This window comes from Cervus elaphus, chromosome 11, assembly GCF_910594005.1.
Source record: "Cervus elaphus chromosome 11, mCerEla1.1, whole genome shotgun sequence".
In the NCBI taxonomy this organism is placed as follows: domain Eukaryota; kingdom Metazoa; phylum Chordata; class Mammalia; order Artiodactyla; family Cervidae; genus Cervus; species Cervus elaphus.
In genome coordinates, this window is record NC_057825.1 from 60,319,085 (window position 1) to 60,344,605 (window position 25,521).

At 51.3% G+C, this 25,521-nt stretch overlaps 1 protein-coding gene across 1 annotated transcript in view; it reads left to right on the forward strand.

Moving 5' to 3' along the window:
• SH3RF3 (SH3 domain containing ring finger 3) overlaps window positions 1-25,521 on the forward strand; it is a 156,639-nt gene that overhangs the window by 118,001 nt on the left and 13,117 nt on the right. Inside the window, exons 6-8 of the mRNA XM_043917908.1 lie at window positions 31-201; window positions 1,721-1,974; window positions 10,620-10,930. Of these exons, the coding sequence (XP_043773843.1) occupies window positions 31-201; window positions 1,721-1,974; window positions 10,620-10,930 (736 nt within the window). The remainder of the gene's footprint in view (window positions 1-30; window positions 202-1,720; window positions 1,975-10,619; window positions 10,931-25,521) is intronic.

The following is a 25,521-nucleotide window of genomic DNA, read 5'->3' on the forward strand; positions in this document are numbered from 1 at the left end:
CACCACTCACCACCCGCCTCTTACCCACAGGTACCTGGCGCTCTACGCCTACAAGCCCCAGAAGAGTGACGAGCTAGAGCTGCGCAAGGGCGACACATACCGTGTCCTGGAGAAGTGTCGGGACGGCTGGTTCAAGGGCACGGCCCTGCGCACCGGACTCTCGGGCGTGTTCCCTGGCAACTATGTGACACCCGTCTCCAGGTGAGGCCCTCGCTGCCCGCCTCCTGTGGCCATAGCCGAGTGGAGACCAGGGGCTATGCCTCACCTGCCTTTCTGCTGCCCGCTGCCCGTGGCCCCGGGGAGAAGGTGGCCGGGAGGATCTGGAGCACCACACAGGGGCATGCCACGGGGCTGGATCTCGTGGGCACAGGTGCATGCATGTGCGTGTGTGCACGTATGAGTACAGTGGGTGTGTGTGCAAAAAGCACGTGCCATTCACACACATGAAAGAAAGATTCCTTGTTCCCAAAAGTTAACCATTATTACTGAGTGGAGCATTATGAGTAATTAATTTTTTCTTTCCTTGTAATTTCCTGTGTTTTACGAATTTACTGTTATATTATTTTTATAAACTGGCAAAAGCAAGTTTAACAGTTAGCTCGAGGTGACCCAGGGCTGTCAGATGTTTCCATATAGAGGGGTGTCCCCTGAAGGTTTGGTTTAAGGTTGGCCTCGCTCCGGGGAGCCCGGGACGCCCCAGCCCTGTGTTCACAGCCCAGGACCTGCAGAGACCTGCTACAGACTCCCCCCACCCCACCCCCTGTTCTCCCCACCCCACCAGCTTCTGCTCTCTTGGCAATAAGACTCCAGGCAAAGTAAACACCCAGACCTGCACTGACGCGGCCTGACTTGTACCTTCACGGCAGCAGGCCCGGGAGCCACATCCCCCAGGCCCTCCTGGAAAGGCCCACCTTGTGAGCCCCGTGGTCCTGTGGCCCTGTGCAGGGAGGCCCTTCTCCCCACAGCTGCTCTGCAGAGGCTCTGCCTGCTCCCACCACGGGTGGCTCCCCGAGCCTCACGGCTGAGATCCAGAGGAGACAGATGGGGAGTTTTCCCAGCTCTTGGACAAATGGAAGGCGTGTGATCCTGACAACGGATCCCAGGAGCTCCCCACCCCAGCCCCACACGCTTGGTGCTTGTGCATGGTTCAGGCTGGCCCGTGCGGGGGAAGGAGCCGCCAGGGCCTGTCTCAGAGTCTCTGTGTGAGCCTGTGCTCCATGGTGTGTCCTGGACTCTCCACATCACTTTCTCTGGAAAGTCTGGGATAAAACTGCAAACACGAGGCTTGTCTGCGCCCTTTCCTGGACTCCCAGGAGTCCTTCATCCAGAAGGAGCCAGGCCCCTGCCTCCTGCTGCCTGCCAGATGTGCCAAGCCCATTCCGTCTGCCTCTGTTTGGGGACACACAGCTGTTTGTTAGACTAAATCAAGGCAGTGACTCTGGAACAAAATATCTGATTAGCATCACTTCCCTGTTTCCCATGGCTCTTTCACTGGTTGTCACATATGCACGTGGAAAGACCGTGTGGTTGTCAGGGGCTCTGCTGTCCAGCTGGGCCTCTAGACACCACATGCCCAGGTCATCCTGGTGCTGCTGTAGGGCTTGTCCTGGATGGTGTGGCCTCCAGCTCCGGAGCCAAGGGGTTGAGTGGTTCTTCATCAGTCTGTGTGGTGTGGGTGTATCTGTGCCCTCCCCTGACTTCATTCTGTTCATTTCTTCAGGATTCCTGTAGGAGGGGCTGGGCCACCCCGGAATAATGCAGTCGGAGGGTCTCCCCTGGCCAAAGGGATGGCCACAACCATGCACCCAGGCGGTGGGAGTCTGAGCAGCCCAGCCACGGCCCTGAGGCCAGCCCTTCCCCTTACCACAGCCCAGGTCCCGGCCCAGCACCAGGCCGCCTCTCCCCCACTGGGCAGTTGTCTGCGGCACACAGTCCAGCCAGCGGCCAGCCAGGCCCGGAGCGCCGGCCCCCCTGGTAAGTAGCAGCCTCCTAGGGACCTCACTCTGCTGGAAAATTTGAGGAAGGTGATCTCAGGGACACAAGTTATGAGCGTCCTTTGACCCAGGTCTTGAGCGATCTGTGGAGGGGTGCCCTGTAATCATGAATTTATGCTAGTCCTGGGGAACATGTTGACATATCTTCGTAGCCTGTCCTACAGCTGGAATGGATTAGAAAATTCACAGGTGTTTATATACTTCATGCAGCAAGAGGACTGGCTGGACCAGTGAGGTTACCTTGTCACCTCTGGGTGGCCCTGTGAGCCACCGTGGGTCACCTGCATCTACATGCCACTCACCAAGGGGTCTGCTGATGAGGCAGCACACCCACACCAGGACAGAGCTGGTAATGAAACCAATCCACAGAGGTGCTTCCTGAGATGCTTTGAGGCTGAGAAGTGATGGCCATTGCTCCTCCTGCAGCTTCATCAGTAGAAGACCGACCAGAAGTCAGGACGAGAGGAATGAGACGAGAGGAAGTGTGGGGAGGTTCCTGAAGGTGTGAACAGGGTAAACGCATCTTGCTTGGAAGCTTGGCAGTGAGCTAAGGAGAACTGCTAAGCTTGACTCACATGGTCCTCCTGGGAGCCAGGCCAGTAACTTTCCGATACGTAAGCCAGTAACATTGTCACTGTGCGGTGAAAGGGACCCAGGACGGGAGGATGTGCCTCTGAGTTTCATTTAAATGATTCAGAATTCCTTTCCACTCCGACCCCATTCTCAAAAATAATCTCTTTCTTTTTCCAAATGATTTATTTATTTTATTTTGGGCTTCCCTGGTGGCTCAGTGGTAAAGAATCCACCTGCCAGTGCACAAGAGCTGGTTTATTCCCTCAGTCAGGAAGACTCCCTGGAGAAGGAAATGGCAACCCACTCCAGTATTCTTGCCTGGGAAATCCCACGGACAGACGAGCCTCGCAGGCTACAGTCCATGGGGTTGCAAAAGAGTCAGACATGACTTAGCAACTAGACAACAACAACAATTTATTTATTTTATTTTTGACTGTGCTGGGTGTTCATTACTGTGTGCAGGCTTTCTCTAGTTGCAGCGAGTGGAGGCTATTCTTTATTGTGGTGTTTGGGCTTCTCATTGTGGTGGCTTCTCTTGTTGTGGAGCACAGGCTCTAGAGTGCCCAAGCTTCAGTAGTTGTGGCACATAAGCTCAGTAGTTGCAGCTCGCGGGCTCTAGAGCACAGGCTCAATAGTTGTGGTACACGGGCTTAGTTACATGTAGTATCTTCCTGGAGCAGAGATCAAACCTGTGTCCCCTGCATTGGAAGGTGGATTCTTATCCACTGAGCCACCAGGAAAGTCCCCGACAGCAGTCCCACCCTGGTGTCCAGCCTCGTGCTGGGTGGTCTTATTCAGCCACAGTGGGCTCTGTACCAAGGAAGCCTCATGGGTGAGCTTGGCCCTGCCTTGGTGTAGATTTGCTAAGACTCACCTTGTAAATGCAGGAGATGATGAAGGACAGGGAATCCTGGTGTCCTGCGGTCCATGGGGTCACGAAGAGTCGGACACGACTTAGCGACTGAAAACGAGAGTCCTTCATATGTGTTTTTTTTTTTTCCCTTAAATTAGTGAAAAATGAGGCCTGTTTTTCACCTGGCCAATAGGGCCCTGGAGAACAGCTAGTTGTCTCTGCCCTAGAAGAATCTACAGTGATATCACCTCTGGCTGACCTCTCGGCCCAGCCATTACCTTCCAGCCGGCTGTGGCTCAGGGCAGCTGATGGTGCTCATTGTAGCCTCCAGCTGTAGATGCAGCCGCTGAGGCCTAGAGATAGCATGTCCAGGGAGTGCCCACCCGCTGCTCCATGGCTGGGGAGATGTGCGCTGAGGTGCTGGTCTCCTGGGTCTGGAGCTTCCAAGCAGGTCCTCCTGCTTGTGACCCCCGCATCCATTCCCCAGCCCATGATGCTGAGAGCCATGGCAGGCCTGCCTCTCATGGAGTGTACATCCATCCCAGCCACCCAGCTCTGCACCAAGTGCCCTACGAGGGCCTGTCCACACCCCGCCACGTGAGGAACCCACCAGTTCAAAGAGGAATATGACCTGCTCATCTCATTTATGGAATGGAATAACAGCAGAATCAAAGAAATTGGCCAGCCAGAGCAAAACAACACTCTCTCTGTCCTCAATCACCATGGTAACCTGCATGGGTAACAGACATGCTCTTCCATCTGTTTAATTCACGTGTGGGAAAGTGAGGCATAGGATGGTTTAATGGCATGCCGGGTGCATTCCAGCCTAGGGCTCGTCCCCAACTCATGTGCTGCAGCCAGGATACAGGATGCCCCCATCATAGCAGTAATTAGACGTCTGGAGTCCCCACAGCGTTTTCCACTTCCTTCTGTGTCTGGAGAGCAAGAACACAGTGCTGACAGTGTGCACAGGCAGAGGATCGCTTACTGCAGTGACTGCCCCATCTCAGCAAACCCCAGCTCTGGCATCTGGGAGATCCTTGTTAGTGTCCTCAGACCAAACCACAGTCAGGCAGTTGGACAAAGACCTGGTTGCCTTGGCCATGGTGCCCAGAGGGCAAGGGCCCCACATAGCCATTCATTTCTCAGCAAAATGTACTGGGAGAGAGCTGGGTGCATGAGGGCTCTGCTGGGGTCTGGACCCATTTCTATCCAACCCCTTAGAGAGGAAGACAAGGAGACCCAGGTTACAGTGGAATTTGAAAAGCACTGGGTGGAGGCCTGGGGGGTATGAGGCTGTAGGGAGCAGGAGGGGTACCTCCCTCAGACCAAGGAGGAAGGAGGGGGCGACTGTTGAGGGGCCTGTGGACTATCTCCAGGAGGATGTGATGCTGCCTTGGTTTCTAAAGTACAGACAGAAAGTACCTGGGTAGACCAAACAAATGGGGAATTCCAGCCACAAAGGCATGGAGATGAGCAAGACCACGGTTTGTGCTTGGAGTGATTCTGTTTTAATGTGATTGAGACAGAGGTGGGAAGGAGGAGCAGGGTGTTGGTGACAGTTTCTCTGCAGAGGCAAGGTGGACGTTAGGTCTAAAGCTCAGAGCAGAGCGTGCAGTGGTGGAGCACGAGGGAGGCTCTGAGCCCCAGAGGGCAGGCGTGTTGGCGGCTGTGAGCCCTGTGACAAAGCTGAGGGGAGCAGATCAGGCTGCTTCTCTTCCACTGGGTCAAGGAACTGACCTCAGTGGGCAGCAGGGCTCCTAAGAGGGTTTAAAATAATAGATATAACCAGATTTTTATATGTAAAGGATAAAGCTAGATTTCTGCTTATGGCCAAGATAAAGCAATTAGGTCAGGATTTACCCTCCCACCAGAAACAACTGAAAAAAACAAGGAATGTATAAAACAGTGGTTGTGAGACACTGGATACTAGAAGACCAAGGATGGTGATCCATGAGAGATGAGAACACAGAGGAAGGTCCCAGCTCACCTCCTGGAGAGAAGGCCAGGTGTCAGCACAGGGAGAGCACGAGAAGGCTCTCTGGGTTGGGGTACGGAGCTGAGGGTCTGCATGACCGAGCCCCAGAGAGTGCAATGTCCCTGGCTCAGGACACTGAGAACCGATGGGCAGGCATGTGAGGGACCCCGTGGGCCAAGAGCACAAGGACTCTGCTGGGAAGTGGCTGTTCCCACCAGCCAGCTCCCAGGACACCAGCCACCGTGCAGAAGAGCTCACCCGGCTGGGGCAGTGGCATCTCGCCCACCTGTGTCTGATGGCAATAATGAAGCACGAGGCATGCAGAAGAGCAGGAAAACATGCCCCACAGAGATGAGATCAACCCACCAGTCATCAAAGCTGACCCAGAACAAAGATGCTAAAAAAGATGTTATAATTGCATTTCATATGCTCAGAAAGGTAAGTAGAAACATGGAAGATATTTTAAAGACTGAAATCAAGCTTCTAAAAATAACTACACAGTGTGAGATCACCCACTGGATGGCATTAATGGCAGATTAGACATTGCTTAGAAAATAGTAGTGAACTTGAAGATCTAGCAATAGAAACTGTGAAACAAAGAGATAGAAGAGAATTTTTTAAAATGAACAGAGCATCGGTGAGCAGTAGAACAACTTCAAGTGGTCAAATATATTTTTAATTGAAGTCCCCAAAGTAAAGGAGACAAGGGTGGGACAGAAAAATTAGTTGAATAAATAAGGACCAAAATTGTTCTAAATTTGATAAAAAAAAAAAATTGTAAACTGATGGATCAGTGACACTCAGTGACTCCCAAGCACAAGGAACATGAAGAAAACTACAACAAGGCAAATTATGATCAAATTGTTCAAAATTTGTGATGAAGACAACCTTGAAAGTAACACAAAAGAAAAGATACATAGCATAGGAAAAAAATAAGGGTGACAGTAGATTTCTTGTCAGGAACATTACAAGTGAGAAGACAGTGGAAAACTTAACAAGTCCCGAAAGAAATGCATCTGTCAAGCTAGGATTCTACACCCAACAAATGTCTCTCATAAATGAAAGCAAAATAAAGAATTATTCAGACACAGTGAAGTTAAAAAGATGTCATCACACACCATGAAAAATGTCAGTCGTCTCTAGAAAGAAGGAAAATCGTACCAGGTGGAAACAGGCACAAAGGTTACAGAATACAAGGTCAACATACAAAAGCCAATTTTGTTTCTCTATACCAGGAATGATTTTTGGAAATTGGCATTTTAAAAATGATACCAATTTTGATAGCATTAAAAACATAAATTACTTGGGATTAAATCTGATAAAAGACGAGTAAGACTTGAACACTCGGAAATATTGCAAATTAAAGAAAGAAATTAAGGAAGTCTTAAACATTTACAGAGATATACTTTATTTAGGAGTAAGAAAACTTGATGTTGTTAACGTGTTTATTCTCCAAAAACTGACCTATAGAGTCAGTGGAGTGCCAATCAAGATCTAACCCAATTTTTTGGTAGAACCTGGCAGTCTGCTACCCAGATTCATATAGGCATGCAGAGGACCTTGGTCAAAAAAACCTGGAAAAGAAAAACAAAGTTAAAAGCTAACACTGATTTTAAGACACATTGTAAAGCTGCTTTTCTCTACGCCAGGCTTCAACAGTACATAAACTATGAACTTCCAGATGTTCAAGCTGGATTTAGAAAAGCCAGAGGAACAAGAGATCAAATTGCCAACTCTGTTGGATCATCAAAAAAGCAAAAGAGTTCCAGAAAAACATCTACTTCTGCTTTATTGACTACAACAAAGCCTTTGACTATGTGGATCACAACAAACTGTGGAAAATTCTTCAAGAGATGGGAATACCAGACCACCTGACCTGCCTCCTGAGAAATCTGTATGCAGGTCAAGAAGCAAGTTAGAACTGAACATGGAACAACAGACTGGTTCCAAATAGAAAAAGGAGTACATCAAGGCTGTATATTGTCACCCTGCTTGTTTAACTTATATGCAGAGTACATCATGAGAAATGCTGGACTGGATGAAGCATAAGCTGGAATCAAGATTGCCAGGAGAAATATCAATAACCTCCGATATGCAGATGATACCACCATTATGGCAGAAAACAAAGAATAACTAAAGAGCCTCTTGATGAAAGTGAAAGAGGAGAGTGAAAAAGTTGACTTAAAACTCAACATTCAGAAAAGATCATGGCATACAGTCCCATCACTTCATGGTAAATAGATGGGAGAACAATGGAAAGAGTGACAGACTTTATTTTGGGGGGCTCCAAAATCACTGAAGATGGTGACTGCAGCCCTGAAATTAAAAGACGCTTGCTCCTTGGAAGAAAAGCTATGACCAACATAGACAGCATATTAAAAAGCAGAGACATTACTTTGCCAACAAAGGTCCATCTATTCAAAGCTATAGTTTTTCCTGTAGTCCTGTATGGATGTGAGAGTTGGACTAGAAAGAAAGCTAAGTGCAGAAGAATTGATGCTTTTGAACTGTGGTGTTGGAGAAGACTCTTGAGAGTCCCTTGGACTGCAAGGAGATCCAACCAGTCCATCCTAAAGGAGATCAGTCCTGGGTGTTCATTGGAAGGACTGAAGCTGAAACTCCAATACTTTGGCTACTTGATGTGAAGAGCCGACTCATGGGAAAATGGCTACTTGATGTGAAGAGCCGACTCATGGGAAAATGGCTACTTGATGTGAAGAGCCGACTCATGGGAAAAGACCCTGATGCTGGGAAAGATTGACGGCAGGAGGAGAAGCAGATGACAGAGAATGAGATGGTTGGATGGCATCACTGACTCAATGGACATGAGTTTGAGTAAGCTCCAGGAGTTAGTGATGGACAGGGAGGCCTGGTGTGCTGTAGCACACCCAGCATGACCCGGCAGCGCTGGGTCGACCCCAGCGACCCATGGGGTTGCAAAGAGTCGGACACGACTGAGCAACTGAACTGAACTGGACTGATAAAGCCACAGTCATCAGTGTGGTATTGGTGTGAAGACAAATGACTGAGTACTTTTTCAATAGTACTTTTCCTGAAAACAAAAAAGTGTCCATTAATTTGATGAGAGGGGAGTCACAGTTGCTCTTGTCCAGATAACTTGATGAAAGAATGGGGTGAGAAGGCATGTTTCTGGTATGGAAGTGAGTTGAGACTCCTGGAAGAGTGAATCATGTGGGACTCCTGCCCCTTGTTCTGGACACAGAGAGGATGGTTTATTGGATGTAAACAAATGGGACACAAGAGAATTGATGTGCTGGCCTCCTGGGCTCCGGGATGAAGCTGATGGTGTTGGCTGACTCTCACCTCCTGCAGAAGACTGACAGGTGGACCCTTGAGGACATCTAAGGGTGGAGGCCATGCCGAGGGTGGTCAGTACTGAACCCCTTGCTGGGGGTGGTCAATACTGACCGCCCCCTCCTAGGGGTGGTCAGTATTGAGCCCTTCTTGGGTGTGCTCTGTACTGAGACCCCTCCTGGAGTAGGGGAGGGAATGGAGCCCCACCTGGACTTGGAGGTGAGTCTAGCTCTGGCCTGAGGGCGGGATTAGCTACAGGAGGGGGCAGAGTTACGGACAGGAGAAACTTGAGTGCATGCCCCGGGCCCTGGAGCCTGAGGGGTTCTGTCCAGACAGAGATGGCCCTGAGTTGTGGACTTTCCAGCATCTGCTCCTCCATGCAACAGGACATGATGGCCTGAGAGTGAGGGAAGGACAGAGGTGACAATAAGCAGATCATTTTTCACTCACTTGCTTTCTGTAAAGCGCCCACTGAACCCAGTCCTGGGAGGCGGAGTGGACCTGTGAGAGCTGGCAGGATTCAGGGGCCCAGAGTTACTGAGATGACGGGTTAGAGAAGTGGGGGGGCAGACTGAGAGCAATGGCATGTCCACAGTCTTTCCTCCAGCAGCCCACGTCTACTCTGGTGTCGCACACCAGCAGGCTTAGCCGGTAACAGGCGCACATTTGGGTCCTGCCAGCCGGGCGACTGAGGGCCCATGGACTTTAACCCTCATACCAGCTGTGGAGTGAGCCCCACCTCTCTTGGGAAGTGTTCTTTTCTTCTCCAGTGGTTTAGTTCTGTGAAATCGGTACAGGTGTTTTAGGCGAGTTCTCTTTTCTCGGACACAAATATTCTGAAACAATTTTATTCAGCGCTTACTATGTGCCAGGCACCATTCCAGCTGTTTGGAACATGTTAGTGAATGAAACGTGAAGGTCCCACCACGCAGAGCTTACGCTGGGGTAGGGAAATGGACGGTGAGCCTTTGTCGGTGATCGTGGCTGGTGCTTGGCCAACTTGACCACTGGGCTTGGGAGCCAGGGGCTGGGCCGTAACTTCCAGTTCCAGGTGGAGACTGCCCAGCCACACTGTCCAGAGATCCCCTCACGTTCAGTGGTGTCTGGTAACCCAGGGACTCCCCAGGCTTCTTTCGGGCTCCTCCACAGTGTCCACTAAAAAAAATACACACAACCTAAAAGCTGAGAGTTAGGTTTTATTCAGTAGGAATGTTAGGGCTCGAGCCCAGGAGACAGCATCTCAGGTGACCCAGAGTGCTTTGAGGAGGTGGGGGAGGAGCCAGGCTACATACAAGTTTGCAGGGAGAAGTAGGTAATCTAAATATTAAAAGATTACTGTTAATTAAGAGAAAACTATATCTCTCACATGAAAAGATTTAGTGATCTTCCATGTATGGGAAGATGCAAGCGTCAGGGCTCGCTGAAATCATTTCTTTCATATGCATATGGCTGTCTGGGGCCAGTCCTGCTTTCTTTATTGTTCACAGACTAATTCCTTGTTCACCGTCAAAGAAGGCGAATGTAATGGTATGGCCGCCTCTCACATCCCCCCAGCTCCTCAGCGCTTACTGGAGAGGAAGCAGCTGATGGCTTCCAGATAGCTGGCTTTGTTTCACCTGGGCTCAGAAATGTGCATTTGGAAAAGGCTTGTTTACTGGTAGAGCGTAAAGCAGGAAACATTTCATTTCACTAGGGGCTTCAGGTCTAGAAGGGTTGAACAGGATGTTTGTAAAACCGGAGTGTACTGGTTCATCACTGGCAGACAACTGCAGTTCAGACTGTAGGAACCTGGGAAAGGCTAAGGTGAGGGCGTCGGCAGAGGTGTGGGCGGGAGGGCAAGGCCACAGCCCCAGGATTGCCGGCTGCAGGCTGACCTTCCCCCGCCCTCTCTACCCCTCTCTCCCAGCTGCCCACCCGGCCCAGATCCAGGGCCGGCCGACCGCTACGGTGTCGCCCCTGCGCTCTCAGAACTCCCCGTCTCGCCTGCCCGCCGGCCTCAGGCCCCCCGCCTTGGGGTCCCCTCAGCACAGCCCCCAGCCAGTGACGCAGTGCCCCCGACCGGCCATCCCACTCGCCTCGGCTGCCTCAGCCGTCACCCCTCCCAACGTCAGCGCCGCCAACCTCAATGGGGAGGCTGGAGGGGGCACCGCCGGGGGCCTGACCGCATCCAGCCCCACCAGCGGAGGAGGCAGACCAGACGAGAGGAAAAATGAGAAGGTAAGTGCCCAGTGGGTGGTCCTACTTCTTTGGCATCAGATGCCATTTGGGAAGGGTGATCCAAGCCCAGCGTGCTCATGAACATCAGAAAAAAGCACGCCCTCCTCAAGATGCTTCAGTTCCTTCTGCGGGAAAGTCATGGTGAACTACTTGCTTTGCTGGGATTAGACACTTACTGCCTGCACATCCACAGACCTCCTCACACACATGTGAGCAGTGTCGTCCTCCCCTTGGTGCTCTGTCCACGGGCAGCACACACAAGGGGGTCACAGGGCCCTCTGGGTCTCAGGGCACAGGCCAAGGGAGGGCGCCTGCCTCCTTGTAGGTGTGGGTGGCCCTCAGCTCTTCCCCAGCAATGAGGAAAGTGGGCTTATTTTGGGAAGAAACTGAGTCTGGGGAGCTGGCCTCCGTCACCATCAGCTAGTGGTGGGCTGAGCCAAGACGGGAGTCCAGATTTCTATGTCAGTGCCGCAGATGGAACCGCAATTCAGACCACACGCGTAATTTGCAGTCTTCCTGTAGCCACATTGTGGAAAGTTAAAAATAAGATAAAAAGTGAAATTCATTTTAATGGTGTAATCTACTAGACCCAATATCCAAAAATGTTGTCATTTCAACATGGGATCTGTATTAAGAAATCGTTGATGAGCCGTTTTACCTTTCTTCACTTTTGGTCTTTCAGAGCCAGTGAGACGTGTCCAGTGGTCAGGCCACTGTGCTGCCCAGGCTGTGCTGGACAGCGGGCCCGGTCCCCAGCAGGGGTCACTCCCATTATTGGCCTCGCTGTCCAGGTGGCTTCTTCTCATGCTCTTGGCTTTGCTACAGCCTGGGGTGTTTTCCCTCTCTCTCTGGTGCACACTTTTAAAAAATACTTATTCACATATTTGCGCTGCCCTTGTGGCTCAGATGGTAAAGAATCCTCCTGCAATGCGGGAGACCTGAGTTCAATCCCTGGATTGGAAAGATCCCCTGGAGAAGGGAACGGCTACCCACTCCAGTATTCTGGCCTAGAGAATTCCATGGACAGAGGAGCCTGGCAGGCTACAGTCCATGGGGTCACAAAGAGTGGGACATGACTGAACGAGCTTTCACTTTAGGGGCTTCCCTTGTCGCTCAGCTGGTAAAGAATCCACCTGCAATATGGAAGACCTGGGTTCGATCCCTGGGTTGGGAAGATCCCCTGGAGAAGGGAAAGGCTACCCACTCCAGTATTCTGGCCTGGAGAATTCCATGGACTATATAGTCCATGGGGTTGTAAAGAGTCAGACATGACCAAGCGACTTTGACTTTCACTTCATTCACATATTTATGGCTGTGAGGGGTCTTAGTTGCAACACTCGGGATCTTCGATCTCTACTGTGGCATGTGGGATCTAGTTCCCTGATCAGGAATGAATCCCGGGCCCCCTGCATTGGGAGCATGGAGTCTTATCCGCTGGACCACCAGGGAGGTCCCTCTGGATGTTTTCAGACCTTTCAGTATGAAACCAGCTTTGATTGGAGCATGCCCCTCAAGTAGACAGCATCCTGTCTGGTCCCTTGGGGACAGCACCTGATCCAGATGGTGAGGCCATCTGCCTGGACCCTAGAGGGTGGTGAGAATGGGAAGCAGAGCACCTGTCGGTAAGGGGAGGGCTCCTGGCAGCTTCAACTGAGCAAAGGCCAAAGGAGGTAGCCAGTGGTGGGCAGCCCAAGAGCTGCCGGGAGGCCCCAGGTGGGAGGACGATGGGGGTCAGGCCTGACCAGGGACACTCACGCGCCTCCCTCCCCTGCGTCCACTCCAAGGCTGACTGCCTGCTGGAGCCTGACTCTGGCCAGTGCTCTCCGTGGCCCCAGGGTGCTGAGGGTCCTTCTTGTGACCCATGTTTGAAACGACCCTCAGGAGTCACGAGACCAGCTTAGTGGATTTGATCCAACGTGTGTGTAGATGGTTGCTATTTTGTGCTAAGTCCTAATTTAAAACTTACTTCAGAAACTTCAGAGCCCTGACTGACCCTGGAGGTACCACATGCATAGCAGGCATCTGGTGATGTTTGTTGACTGACAAGAGTTGGAAAAACTGCCGGTAAAGTTCCAACCGCATGACTTATGGGAAATTCTTTACTTTATGGGCCAGAAGAAAGTTAACTTTCCTCTTGTCGATGAGGGGTATTTCCTTGATATTTCCCCTGGTATTTCCTTTTCACAGAGTAATAGAGTATGGGAACTGGAAAGAACCTCTAAAGATCTTCACATAAACTGTTCATTCTTGATGATCCTCCTAGGCTCAGCGATGCTGAGGCACTTGCCTGGGATCACAGAGCACTGGCTGTGGAGCCAGGCTGAGGACTCTGGTCTCCAGGCTGTCTGGCCCCAGTGCACTGACTTGTGATAACCTTCCCTCCCCATGAGACATGACTGCTGATGTTTTTGGCTCAGGCAGGACTTGGGGGGCAAGAAGTCCAGGGTAACTGCTGGCAGGAGGCCCTGAGGTCGGCCCAGAAGAGGGGACTGTGAGCCTGCGGCATCTGCCTTCTGGTTGTGCATAACTCGAGTGCAGCCAGAAGGGGTCCCATGAGAGTGAACCACTGACCAAACCCACACAGAAGGTGTGGCCTCTGTAGCTAAGGTTTTGGGGGTGGGTTTGGACCAATGGCCAGGGCAGAGCAGGTGAGCCTGCTTACTGTAGGGACTTCATGGTGATAGTTTGCAGGTGAACTGTCCTTTATTAACCACAGCCCCAGATTAAAATTGTGTGTATATATTATGGGAGGAGGGCTTCCCTGGTAGCTCAGCTGGTAAATAATCTGCCTGCAACACAGGAGATCCTGGTTTGATTCCTGGGTTGGGAAGATCCACTGGAGACGGGATAGGCTACCCACTCCAGTATTCTTGGGCTTCCCTGGTGGCTTAGATGGTAAAGAATCCACCCGCAAAGCGGGAGACCTGGGTTCGATCCCTGGGTTGGGAAGATCCCCTGGAGGTGGGCACAACAACCCACCCCAGTATTCTTGCCTAGAGAATCCCCATGGACAGAGGAGCCTGGCAGACTACTGTCCATGAGGTCTCAAAGAGTTGAACACAACTGAGTGATCAAGTGCACCACACATGAAGGGAGTGGTACAATGACATGTTTAATGAAAACTCAGGAATGTACAATCTGAATAAATCTTGAAGATGAGGCTTTTTTTTTTTTTTTTTTTTTAAGGAATTGTCCCTGCCTTTTTTTAAAAAAAAGATTTTTTAGTTTGGCTGTGCTGGGTCTTCATTGCTGCATGGGCTTTTCTCTAGTTGCAGTGAGTGGGGGCTACTCTCTAGCTGTGGGGTGCTGGCTTCTCATTTCAGTGGCTTCTCTTGTTGCAGAACACAGGCTCTAGAATGTGTGGGCCTCAGTACTTGTGGCACACGTGCTCAGTAGTTGCAGCTCCCTGGTTCTAGAGCACAAGCTCCATAGTTGTGCACACAGGCTTAGTTGCTCTTGACATGTGGGATCTTCCCAGATCAGAGATGGAACACCAGTCTCCTGCATTGGCAGGCAGATTCTTTACCACTGAGCCACCAGGGAAGCCCCAAAGTTGAAGTTCATAAACAACCAGGCACCTTTTCCTAAAGTGAAGAACCACTGGTTTGTAAATTCATTTCCCCCATTGGGTGTCCACGTACCAAGCAAGCTGCTGCCCATGCTCTTTCTAAGATATGGACTAGGAGGAGGACTGTGTCAGCTCTGTAACCAGTGTATCAGTTGTTGCCAAAGCATTTCCAGTTTCGAGACAGGCCATGGCTTTCTGCTCCAGTGCCCCCAGCCCTGCCACCCCCTTCAGCAGGACAGGGGGAGGTATCCTGCAGACATCATACCCAGTAAGGGAGCAGACTGGGTCTGACCTCACCAGGACTGGCATCCCCGGCAGGCCCCAACATCACACTGACCTCTGCAGGTAGGACAGGCCCACACACAGGGCGCCCTGCCCTCAGTCAGCGCTGCATCCCCAGTGGGGCTCAATTATGCAGGAAACTCACTGAGCACACAGCCCAGGAGGCACATTCTCAAGGGCTTCAGGAACCCTGTCCACCCCATGAACGAGTCGCTGAGGAGTCCAGCAGTCATCCGTCTACCCGTGGGCCATGGAGACCTGCATCCTCCCTGGGACATGCATACTGGGCAGTCCTGCCTGCTACGGCACTAGAGTTGGTGCCCTGGGGGGCGGAGGGCCCTTTGCTGACTGCTCCAGGCCTCTGGAGGCCTCATGACCTCAGCCCTTCAGCTCTGCTCCCTACAGCTGGACTGCTGGTGGGAGGAGGTGGGCTGGTGTGAGGCAGATGTGTCATCCTCAGGCAGACAGCGAGCCCATCCTGAAAGCATATATCCCCACTGTCAGAACAGTGAGGCTTTACAGGCAACTTACTTTTGCAGAGAACACGCCATCAGAGTGTCCCTCCCCCGGTGACACGGGTAGGTTGCAGACCCTGAGTGGGACAGGACAGGCAGCCTGGGACCTTCTCCTCTGCACTCTCCCAGGAGGGCCTGGCCCACCTCCTGTTCTCCCTCCGAGGCCCTGGCCCTTGTCCTGGGCTGAGACTCAATTCAGCAACTTCTGGGCCTCAGCTCAGTGTGGTGCTGGTGAGCTTTCAGGGTGTGATGCACACCTGTGGGGCTGAGGCCAGGCATCTGGTAGCCCCCAGGAGTAAGGCCAGGCCTTGGTGCTCAGCCAGTGCCCATGCCCTCTCCTCGGGCCTGTTGGTCAGCTTCTCCTGCTGGGTGCCCAGGGCATCAGGGTACGGGGTGTGTGGGCAGGCAGGAACCAAAACTGCTACACGGTGAGTGGAGCTTGAATTTGGAGAAGGAGGGCCCAGATGAATGGATACGTGTGAAAGGGGTAGAGGCTTATGTTGCTGCCCCTGTAGGGGCTCCAGGGGCTTCCCCCGATTGATTCCTGCATCAGTGAGGTAGCAGCATGGCGCCTGCCATGGGGTTTGGAAGGAGGAAGTGCTCATTCATGCTTTGTTGTTCCATCACTCAGTCGTGTCTGGCTCTTTGTGACCCCATGGACTGCAGCACACCAGGCCTCCCTGTCCTTCACTATCTCCCAGAGTTTGCTCAGATTCGTGTCCATTGAGCCAGTGATGCCGTCCAACCATCTCATCCTCTGTCGTCCCCTTCTCCTGCCTTCAATCTTTCCCAGCATCAGGGTCTTTTCCAGTGAGTTGGCTCTTCACATCAGGTGGCCTAAGTACTGGAGCTTCAGCTTCAGCATTGGTCCTTCCAATGAATATTCAGAGTTGATTTCCTTTAGATGACTGGCTTGATCTCCTTACATACATGCCTAGCATAGGTATTTGGACAAAAGTATTAGGAACCATTATTAGGTATCTGACAGTTCACTGAAGGCCAGATCCCATAAGAATTGCAGGTTAGATATACATGCACAGCTTCTATTCCTGAGGCTCCTGAGGAAAGATTAAAAGGGGATTTGGTTTTGCAGTTTCGGAAAAAGGACACTTAACATTGCCAAATCAAGAAACGTTGCCTACTTGAAATGAACCTGGGCCAGTTGGCATTCTTTTTGTGAAACAGTATTTGTTCATCTCTATACTGGATGCTCCATTTCCTGTGTCCACCAAGAAACACAGGTGTAAAAGGGTTTTTAGGGTCTTAGTTTCACACCTGACATTTAGCCTGAAGGATAGATGGCACCCAAGAAAACTATTCCAGTCAGAAGTTGGGTTTCTGCTGCAAAACATTAAACCAAAATTCATTTTTTAAAAGTGTTGAAGTTTTTTTTTTTTTTTTTTTTTGGCTGTGCTAGGCCTTTGTTGCTACAGGCTTTCTCTAGTTGCAGTGAGTGGGGGCTACTCTTCGTTTTGGTGCTCAGGCTTCTCATTGCAGTGACTTTTCTTATTGCAGAGCATGGGCTTCTGTGTTCAGGCTTCTGTGTTCAGGCTTCAGTAGTTGTGGCAAATGGGCTTAATTGCCGCAGGGCATGTGGGATGCTCCCAGACCAGGGATAGAACCTGTGTCCCTTGCATTGGCAGGCAGATTCTCAACCACTGGACCACAAGAGAAGTCCCCCAAATTCATTTTTAAAGTAGCGATAAACTATAAATGGAAAAGAATTTGTGACTCACCTGTAATAGCCATTCTGTAACTCTCCCAGGAGGGCAAATGTTACTGTAACTAATCAGGATGGGGGAGATTTGACACCTGAACACCCAGAGCAGCCAGGAGAGCTGGCTGATAGTACGAAAGGTGAATGTCCAAGTACATTCAAGTGGCCCTGGGCCATGGGCCCACGTGATCCAACCTCAGCTAGAATTATCTGGTACAGAATTCCACCACTAGCGCTATCTTCTGAGACCACCGTGTCCTCATCAGACATGGGAGACTTTTTTCTAGTCCTTCATGCCCAGGGAATCTCAGCTGATGGAATCAGTTCAAGAGAAAACCTTGGCACAGCCCATAAACCAAAGGTAGTGCCCACAGGAGGCCAGGCCTCAGGAACTGCAGTGCCCTCCCATCTTGTCACACACACCATTGTGCGGGCGGCTGTGTGGAGGCAGGGGCAGCATCCCCGCCTTGGGACAGGACAGGAGCTGCAGACCTGTGCTTCCCTCCAGGGCGAGGTCACTCTGGGGGCAGGCTTGACTGTTATGAGCTCTGTATTTCCTTCCAGGCCACATCTTAATAAATTACAAGACATGTTCGCCCGTGGCATGGGAATGAAGCACATTCATCTTTTTAGAGGATTCACTATCTTTCCAACCATATCTCAAGTAGAACTGATGGGTCAATTTAAAGAAAATGTTATCACTTCCTGGTATCTTTCTAAGACTAGTAGTTGTGGCTGCATTTCTGGCTGCATCCACTGTCTTCTGATGTCTTTGCTTTTTATCACGTTAGACAAGTCCTGGAGATTTCTGTTTAATGCTAAGATGGGAAAAAGTGAAAAAGCTGGCTTAAAACTCAACATTCAGAAAACTAAGATCATGCCATCCAGTCCCATCACTTCATGGCGAATAGATGGAGAAACAATAGAAACAGTGACAGACTACTTTCTTGGGCTCCAGAATCACTGTGGACAGTGACAGCAGCCATGAAATTAAAAGATGCTTGCTCCTTGGAAGAAAAGCTATGACAAACCTAGACAGTGTATTAAAAAGTGGAGACATTTATTTGCTGACAAAGGTCTGTCTAGTCAAAGCTATGGTTTTTCCAGTGGTCATGTATGGAGGTGAGAGCTGGATCATAAAGAAGACTGAGCATCAAAGAATTGATGTTTTCGAACTGTGGTGCTGGAGAAGACTCTTGAGAGTCCCTTGGACTGCAAGGAGATTAAACCAGTCAATCCTAAAGGAAATCAACCCTGAATGTTCACTGGAAGGGCTGATGCTGAAGCTCCAATAATTTGACCACATGATGCGAAGAGCCGACTAATTGGAAAAGACCCTGCTGCTGGGAAAGATAGAAGCCAGGAGGAGAAGAAGGCAACAGAGGATGAGATAGTTGGATAGCATCACTGACTCAATGGACATGAGTTTGAGCAAGCTCCAGAAGATGGTGAAGAAAGCCTGGCGTGCTGCAGTCCATGGGGTCACAAAGAGTCGAACGCGACTGAGCGACTGAACAAAGATGGGATTGATGTCTTCTGCTGACTACAAAAGCCTTCGTTATTGGTTTGTTCAATCAGAGTTCCACAGAGAAGCAGAGCGAATAGAGAGAGGTGCATTTACGCACCTGAGGGCCTGGGTTAATGCTCTTCTGAGGGCCTGGGTCCTGTGATGATCACGGAGGCTGGAAGCCAAAGACCTTGGCACTGACAGGCTGAGAGAGGTCCGGGATCAAGGTGCTATCTGGAGGCAGTCTTTCCCAGGAAACCTTGCTTGTTCCCTAGGTACTTGACCGGTGGCACTGGCCACCTGGTCATCAAGGCCCATGCTGCAAAGAGCCTGCTTTCCTGAAGCCCCTGCTTGTGGAGTTGACCACGTCTGGACACAACTTCCCCACAGCGTCCAGATGAGGGGCTGACCACTGGCCCCACAGCCTGGCCAAGCTGCCACACAAAGCACCCATCACAGTGCACCCTGTTAGCTGGGCCCTGAGCCCAGCTCTGACCCAGCCTCATCTCTGAGTAAAGACAGCGAGGGGCTTGCTTCTGCTGATGTGAGATCACTGTGCTGTGAGCCACTGGGACGAGCTGACCCCACGGAGAGATGCCGAGTCTTCCATGATGTGTGTGCGCCAAGCCCGAGGTATAAAGTCAGCACTGCTGATGTTCTGTGATGAGGAATGGGAGAGTGATGAAACGAAGGTATTTTATAGGTACACACATGGCTGTATTCCTAACAGAACAAGGAAATCTCTGTGCTGACCACAGCCCTCGTGTCTGTAACTGCCTCTCCTACCACCCGCTCCGTTGCCCCTTTGCCTCCAGCGAGCAGCTCGGCTGCTGTGGTTCTGACCTGGGGAATCAGGGCTCCATGCTGAAGGGTCTAGTCCTTTAGCTGTCCTGCCTGGGTGGGCTGTTGTCATTTCCCATTGACCCTGAGCACAGGGCATGGTGACACAGATGCCCCAAGGGGTCTCCTGGATCCAGACCCACTGGATCTTCAAGAGGTCACTGCACCCCTCTGTCAGGCTGCCTGCTTGTGGGCAGTGAGGGGCGGGGTGAGACCAGTGAATTCCATGATCAGGGGCCCATTGTCACGCTTGGTTTTTTTCAGAAGCATTGCTATGTAAAGTATCGTGATGCTGGGTGAGGTATTCCCTGAGTCCACAGACAGGAGTTTTGGCAGAAGCATTGCATGTGGGAAAGAAGCCGTGAGTCCAGAATAAGTGACTATTTCAGTGGGAACTTAAAGCTGCCCCGTCCGCAGTGGAAGTAGTCCCGTGTGATCAGCCTGCTGCCAGTGGGCACTGACCACCCAGAGGGCCGGGCGTGTTGGGGGCTCAATGCTGGTCTCTGGCAGACTGGGCAGCCGACAGTGGCTGCAGCCAGGAGGCTCTGGTGGGAGGACACCTTTGATGTTGAGCCCACACATCACCTCTGTCCCTACCACCATGGTCACTTTGACAGGGCTGGCGGGGGAGAGAGCTGACTGGTGGCAAAGGATGGGTCATGAGACCCTCCTCGCTGAGGTTACTCTGGGAGCGTAGACAAGGGACACGAGTTATGTCGGTGTTTTCTGTCTACTCAGAGAAGGCTGTCACATGACATGAGAAAGCCACTTGTGTGCAAAATGAGGCTAGGGCTAGTCTACAAGACCTGTGCCTGTTTTTATGTGGAAACCTTATTCCTTCAAGAAAATTAGAGATACCAAGGGAACATTTCATGCAAAGATGGGATCAATAAAGGACAGAAATGGTATGGACCTAACAGAAGCAGAAGATATTAAGAAGAGGTGGCAAGAATACACAGAAGAACTGTACAAAAAAGTTCTTCACAACCCAGATAATCACAATGGTGTGATCACTCACCTAGAGCCAGACATCCTGGAATGTGAAGTCAAGTGGACCTTAGGAGGTATCACTACGAACAAAGCTAGTGGAGGTGATGGAATTCCAATTGAGCTATTTCAAATCCTGAAAGATGATGCTGTGAAAGTGCTGCACTCAATATGCCAGCAAATTTGGAAAACTCAGCAGTGGCCACAGGACTGGAAAAGGTCAGTTTTCATTCCAATCCCAAAGAAAGGCAATGCCAAAGAATGCTCAAACTACTGCACAATTGCACTCATCTCACGCGCTAGTAAATGCTCAAAATTCTCTAAGCCAGGCTTCAACAGTACATGAACTGTGAACTTCCAGATGTTCAAGCTGGTTTTAGAAAAGGCAGAGGAACCAGAGATCAAATTGCCAACATTCGCTGGATCATTGAAAAAGCAAGAGAGTTCCAGAAAAACATCTATTTCTGCTTTATTGACTATGCCAAATCCTTTGACTGTGTGCATCACAATAAACTGTGGAAAATTCTGAAAGAGATGGGAATACCAGACCACCTGACCTGCCTCTTGAGAAACCTGTATGCAGGTCAGGAAGCAACAGTTAGAGCTGGACTTGAAACAACAGACTGGTTCCAAATAGGAAAAGGAGTACATCAAGGCTGTATATTGTCCCTGTGTTTATTTAACTTATACGCAGAGTACATCATGAGAAACCCTGGGCTGGATGAAGCACAAACTAGAATCAAGATGGCTGGGAGAAATATCAATAACCTCAGATATGCAAATGACACCACCCTTATGGCAGAAAGTGAAGAAGAACTAAAGAAAGTGAAAGAGGAGAGTGAAAAAGTTGGCTTAAAGCTCAACATGCAGAAAACTAAGATCATGGCATCTGGTCCCATCACTTCATGGGAAATAGATGGGGAAACAGTGGAGACAGTGGCAGACTTTATTTTGGGAGGCTCCAAAATCACTGCAGATGGTGATTGCAACCATGAAATTAAAAGACGTTTACTCCTTGGAAGAAAAGCTATGACCAATCTAGACAGGATATTAAAAAGCAGAGACATTACTTTGTCAACAAAGGTCCATCTAGTCAAAGCTATGGTTTTTCCAGTAGTCATGTATGGATGTGCGAGTTGGACTATAAAGAAAGCTGAATGCTGAAGAATTGATGCTTTTGAACTGTGGTGTTGGAGAAGACTCTTGAGAGTCCCTTGGACTGTAAGGAGATCCAACCAGTCCATCCTAAAGGAGATCAGTCCTGGGTGTTCATTGGAAGGACTGATGTTGAAGCTGAAACTCCAGTATTTTGGCCACCTGATGCGAAGAGCTGACTTATTTGAAAAGACCCTGATGTTTGGAAAGATTGAAGGCAGGAAGAGAAGGGCATGACAGGGGATGAGATGGTTAGATGGCATCACCCACTCAATGGACATGAATTTGGGTAAACTCCAGGAGTTGGTGATGGACAGGAAGGCCTGGTGTGCTGCGGTTCATGGGGTCACAGGGAGTCAGACACGACTGAGCGACTGAACTGAATTGAACTATTCCTTACTGCATGTGTGTGTGTTGGGGGGTGTGGGGTACCCCATATTCCATGTAGGAGGGAGGCAAAGCTACGTATTTAAAGGGTTAGGCTGAGCAGACAGCTCCCGGTTGCTGCTGATGGGAATATTAGTAGAAGATGGTACAACACACTCTGGAAAAGAGCCCAGCGGTTCCTAGAGACACGAACCCAGGCACTCACTCCTGGAGGTCTTTCTTGGAGAGAGGGAAACTCCTGCCCCATGGGCTCCAGAATGAGTGTGCAGAGCAGCTTCGTTTGTGATGATTCTGAGTGTGACACTGCGCAGAGGTCAGGCGGCTGTGGGGGGGACAGGCGTGTCTGGTGCATGGCACCGGGGACAGCAGCGCAGTAAAGGGAGGTGCCCGCCCACACTGCAGCAGAGCGTCATTAGAGCCAGGGCGGGAAAAGGACACAGACTGGGTGACACCACGTCTGTTGGTGGTTGTCACACCAGCCCGTCCTGGCCCGGGCAAGCCCAGAACTGCTTCTGGTCAGTGGAGCAGGACCCCCCTGGGGTGGAAGGACCCATCTCGGCAGGCTGACGGCACCCCCACCAGAGGGTCCAGGGACCTCATCACAGAACGAAAGTGAGCTTCCCTGCTCATCAGCGGAGGAGGAGTCTGACAGGGCGTCTGCAGGACCCAGAACCCTCGGTGATGTGCCTCATGCACTCACACTCCTACAGGACCCTCTCCCCAGGGATGGGCTCCCCCGTGACCAGAAATCCTGGCAGCACCTCATCAATCCTTGCTTTCCAGAACTCACCCTTATCCTCACTGCACACCTGGGCTGCCCTCAGCCACCCGTGTGCTCTTTGACCCACTGACAGCAGAATCTTTGTGGGAGCTTACTCAGTGGCGAGCCCTGGCTTGTGCCCCAGCCCAGAGCTGAATAAGCAGGTGCTCCGTAGGGCGCCCTGGAACCCAGAGGCAGGGCCCATCGAGGAGCAGCAGGGGGATACACAGGAGAGCTGCAGGCGGCTCCTCAGCCCCCTGTGCAGAGAAGCCTGCCTTCCAGCCAGAGAGACACTCATAGTTTGTGAAAGACACTGGCACCTCGCTCCTCTGTGCCGATGGCAAGAAAAGACTGCTGCTGAGGCGAGACTGGAGAACAACAAGGTCCATCCCAGGTAGAGATGTGGGCTTTGTGGCCCTGCTTTGTGCTGGCCTGAGTCCCTGCTCCAGGGCACACGCTGGGAGAGGGTCCAGGGCCTCCACTTTCGGCATCCCCAGTAGAAACGACCCTAGGAGTCAAGTCGTGGAAGATAAACTCACCCACAACCCATAGGCAGCCCTCCCTGCCCTTTGGCGTGAGCAGCTCTAGTTAAGCCTTTCCCACACCCTCGAGCCAGGACTGCTCGCGAGGTGGACTCTGCGGCCCTCCCTCCGTCTGCAAGGCGGCCGCTTCCCCATTAGATCAGCAGCTCAGAGAGGAGCCACCAGGGGCCCCTGGTGACCTGAGTTCACTGGGGTCCTGACACCCCGAGTTCTTCCAAATTTCTGTCCTTTCCTAATCATTCTGATGTGATGATGACAAGCAGACCTGCACACATGGTGGCAGCTCTTTAGAGTTTAGGAGCAGAAGAGCCCAGCCAGGCCCTTCTCAGGGAGGAGCAGCCAGGCCAGGGTCTGGGATTTGCAGGGCTGAGGCTGGCCACTCTGAGCTGGTACCCAGGTGGTGTCACCCAACATTGCCTGGAAACAGCTGTGCTAAGAAGGACATGAGTCCAGGAAGACAATTCCAGTGTCTCTGAGAGCTGGCAGGGCTGGTTGTCAGCGCTAGTGGAAATAACAGCTTAGATCCCTACCTGAGCCTCTGAGATCCTGCATTGCGCTGGCAGAGCCCCTCCCGTGTGGACAGCCCCTCCCCTGTGGTGACCGTCCTGCTGCCGTTTTTCTGGTTGGATGAGGTAGTTTCTACCCATCTGTTTTGTTTAAAAAATTTTTCAGAAATGCCTGCACTTGGCACACCTGAGTAGATAAGGATGTGTTTGATCTTCCTTGTTCCATTCCAGAACCCTTTCTGGACGATACCAGGTTTTACAGAGATTTCATCTGAATGTATTTCATTTAATCTAATACTTTGTGGTGGCCCCACACTTGTTCTACAGAAAACAAGCAGAGGCCCATTGGAAACGTACATTCAAGGCAAGGTTGTCCTGGCGGAGGAAGCTGAGAGCGGCCCAGACACAACCTAGAGCCAGAGGGCTGTTCTGGCTTCACGCCTCTGCCATCTGCCCTCTGGCCTGACCTCCTCAGAAGCAATCTTAAAGACATTAGTGTTGAGCTATAAATTCTGCCGAGTTAACAGGCCTTCCTGCATCAGGGTGAGGAGAGAAAGGAGCAGGTCAGAACGCTGAGTCCAGGGAAAGCTGTGATGCAGTGAAAGCTCAGTGTTTTAACCCTCCCTCATCTCACTGCATTCTGCCCAGTGACTTCTTGCCTGGGGACAAGGGTACCACCCAGAGGTCTGGTCTGGCCCCACTCCAGAGCTGGGCTCCTGTGGGAACTTCCCCGGTGCAGGCACCACTGCCTGTGGGGCTGGGTTACAGCACAAATTCAAGTGGTGGTCCATGTCGGGGAGGGGGTAAAAAATAACATGCAGAGGCTGAAGACATGCAAGTGGGCAGAGCGGATGAGAGAGAAACAAGCTCTCCCGGAAAGGAATGCTCACCAAGGCCCAGAGAGGAGAGGTTTGGAGACAGGATGGGCTGTGAGTAGGGCTGCAGGGAAGGGATAGAGGGACTGAGCTCCCAGGGAGAGAAGAGGGATGTGCACGCCCAGCCCAGCCCACCACCCCCTCCCCAACAGCGCCACTGCCCAGAGAGAACCTGAGGGAGCCACTCTGTCTGGGAGGCCTTGGGATCCCACCTCCCACTGGGGCTCGCCCGCCATCTCACCCCCCAACCGCTCTCTCCTGGGGTGTCTCCTGTTAGGGGAAGACGTTTCTCTCCCCTTCTGGGTCCTTCTGGCAGACTTAAGAACTAAATGAGGTGTATCAATAGGAGGATATCAAAGTTTAATAACACGTGCATATGGGAGAGACTCAGGAAAAGTGAATCACCAGGATGGGGGAGGCCTCACCTTGAACACCATCTCTGCTCAGGACACATGAGGATGCTGGTGGTGGTGGAGGGGGTGGGGCTGGGACTCATAGAAGAGGAAAGAGTTTCACATGGAGATGGGAAAGCGGGTGCTTGCTGAATGCTGGGCCAGGCAGGGACCCTGGACACGGAGCGGCGTCTTAACAGACAGACCACAGGCTCTGCCCTGTACGCATACCTGGTCTCACTGCCATCACCCAGGGAAGCCCCTTCTGGGAGCTGCCCTCTACCCACCTGCTTCTCGGCATCAGTGGAGGCTCCTCCTGAGTCTTTTGATTCTTAAAAAGAATCATAAACAGATTATTCTATTTTATATACATGCTGCTGCTAAGTCGCATCAGTCGTGTCTGACTCTGTGCAACCCCACAGGTGGTAGCCCACCAGGCTCCTCTGTCCCTGGGATTCTCCAGGCAAGAATACTGGAGTGGGCTGCCATTTCCTTCTCTATTATATATATATATATAAAATCATAAAAGGGCTTCCCTGGTAGCTCAGAGGGTAAAGA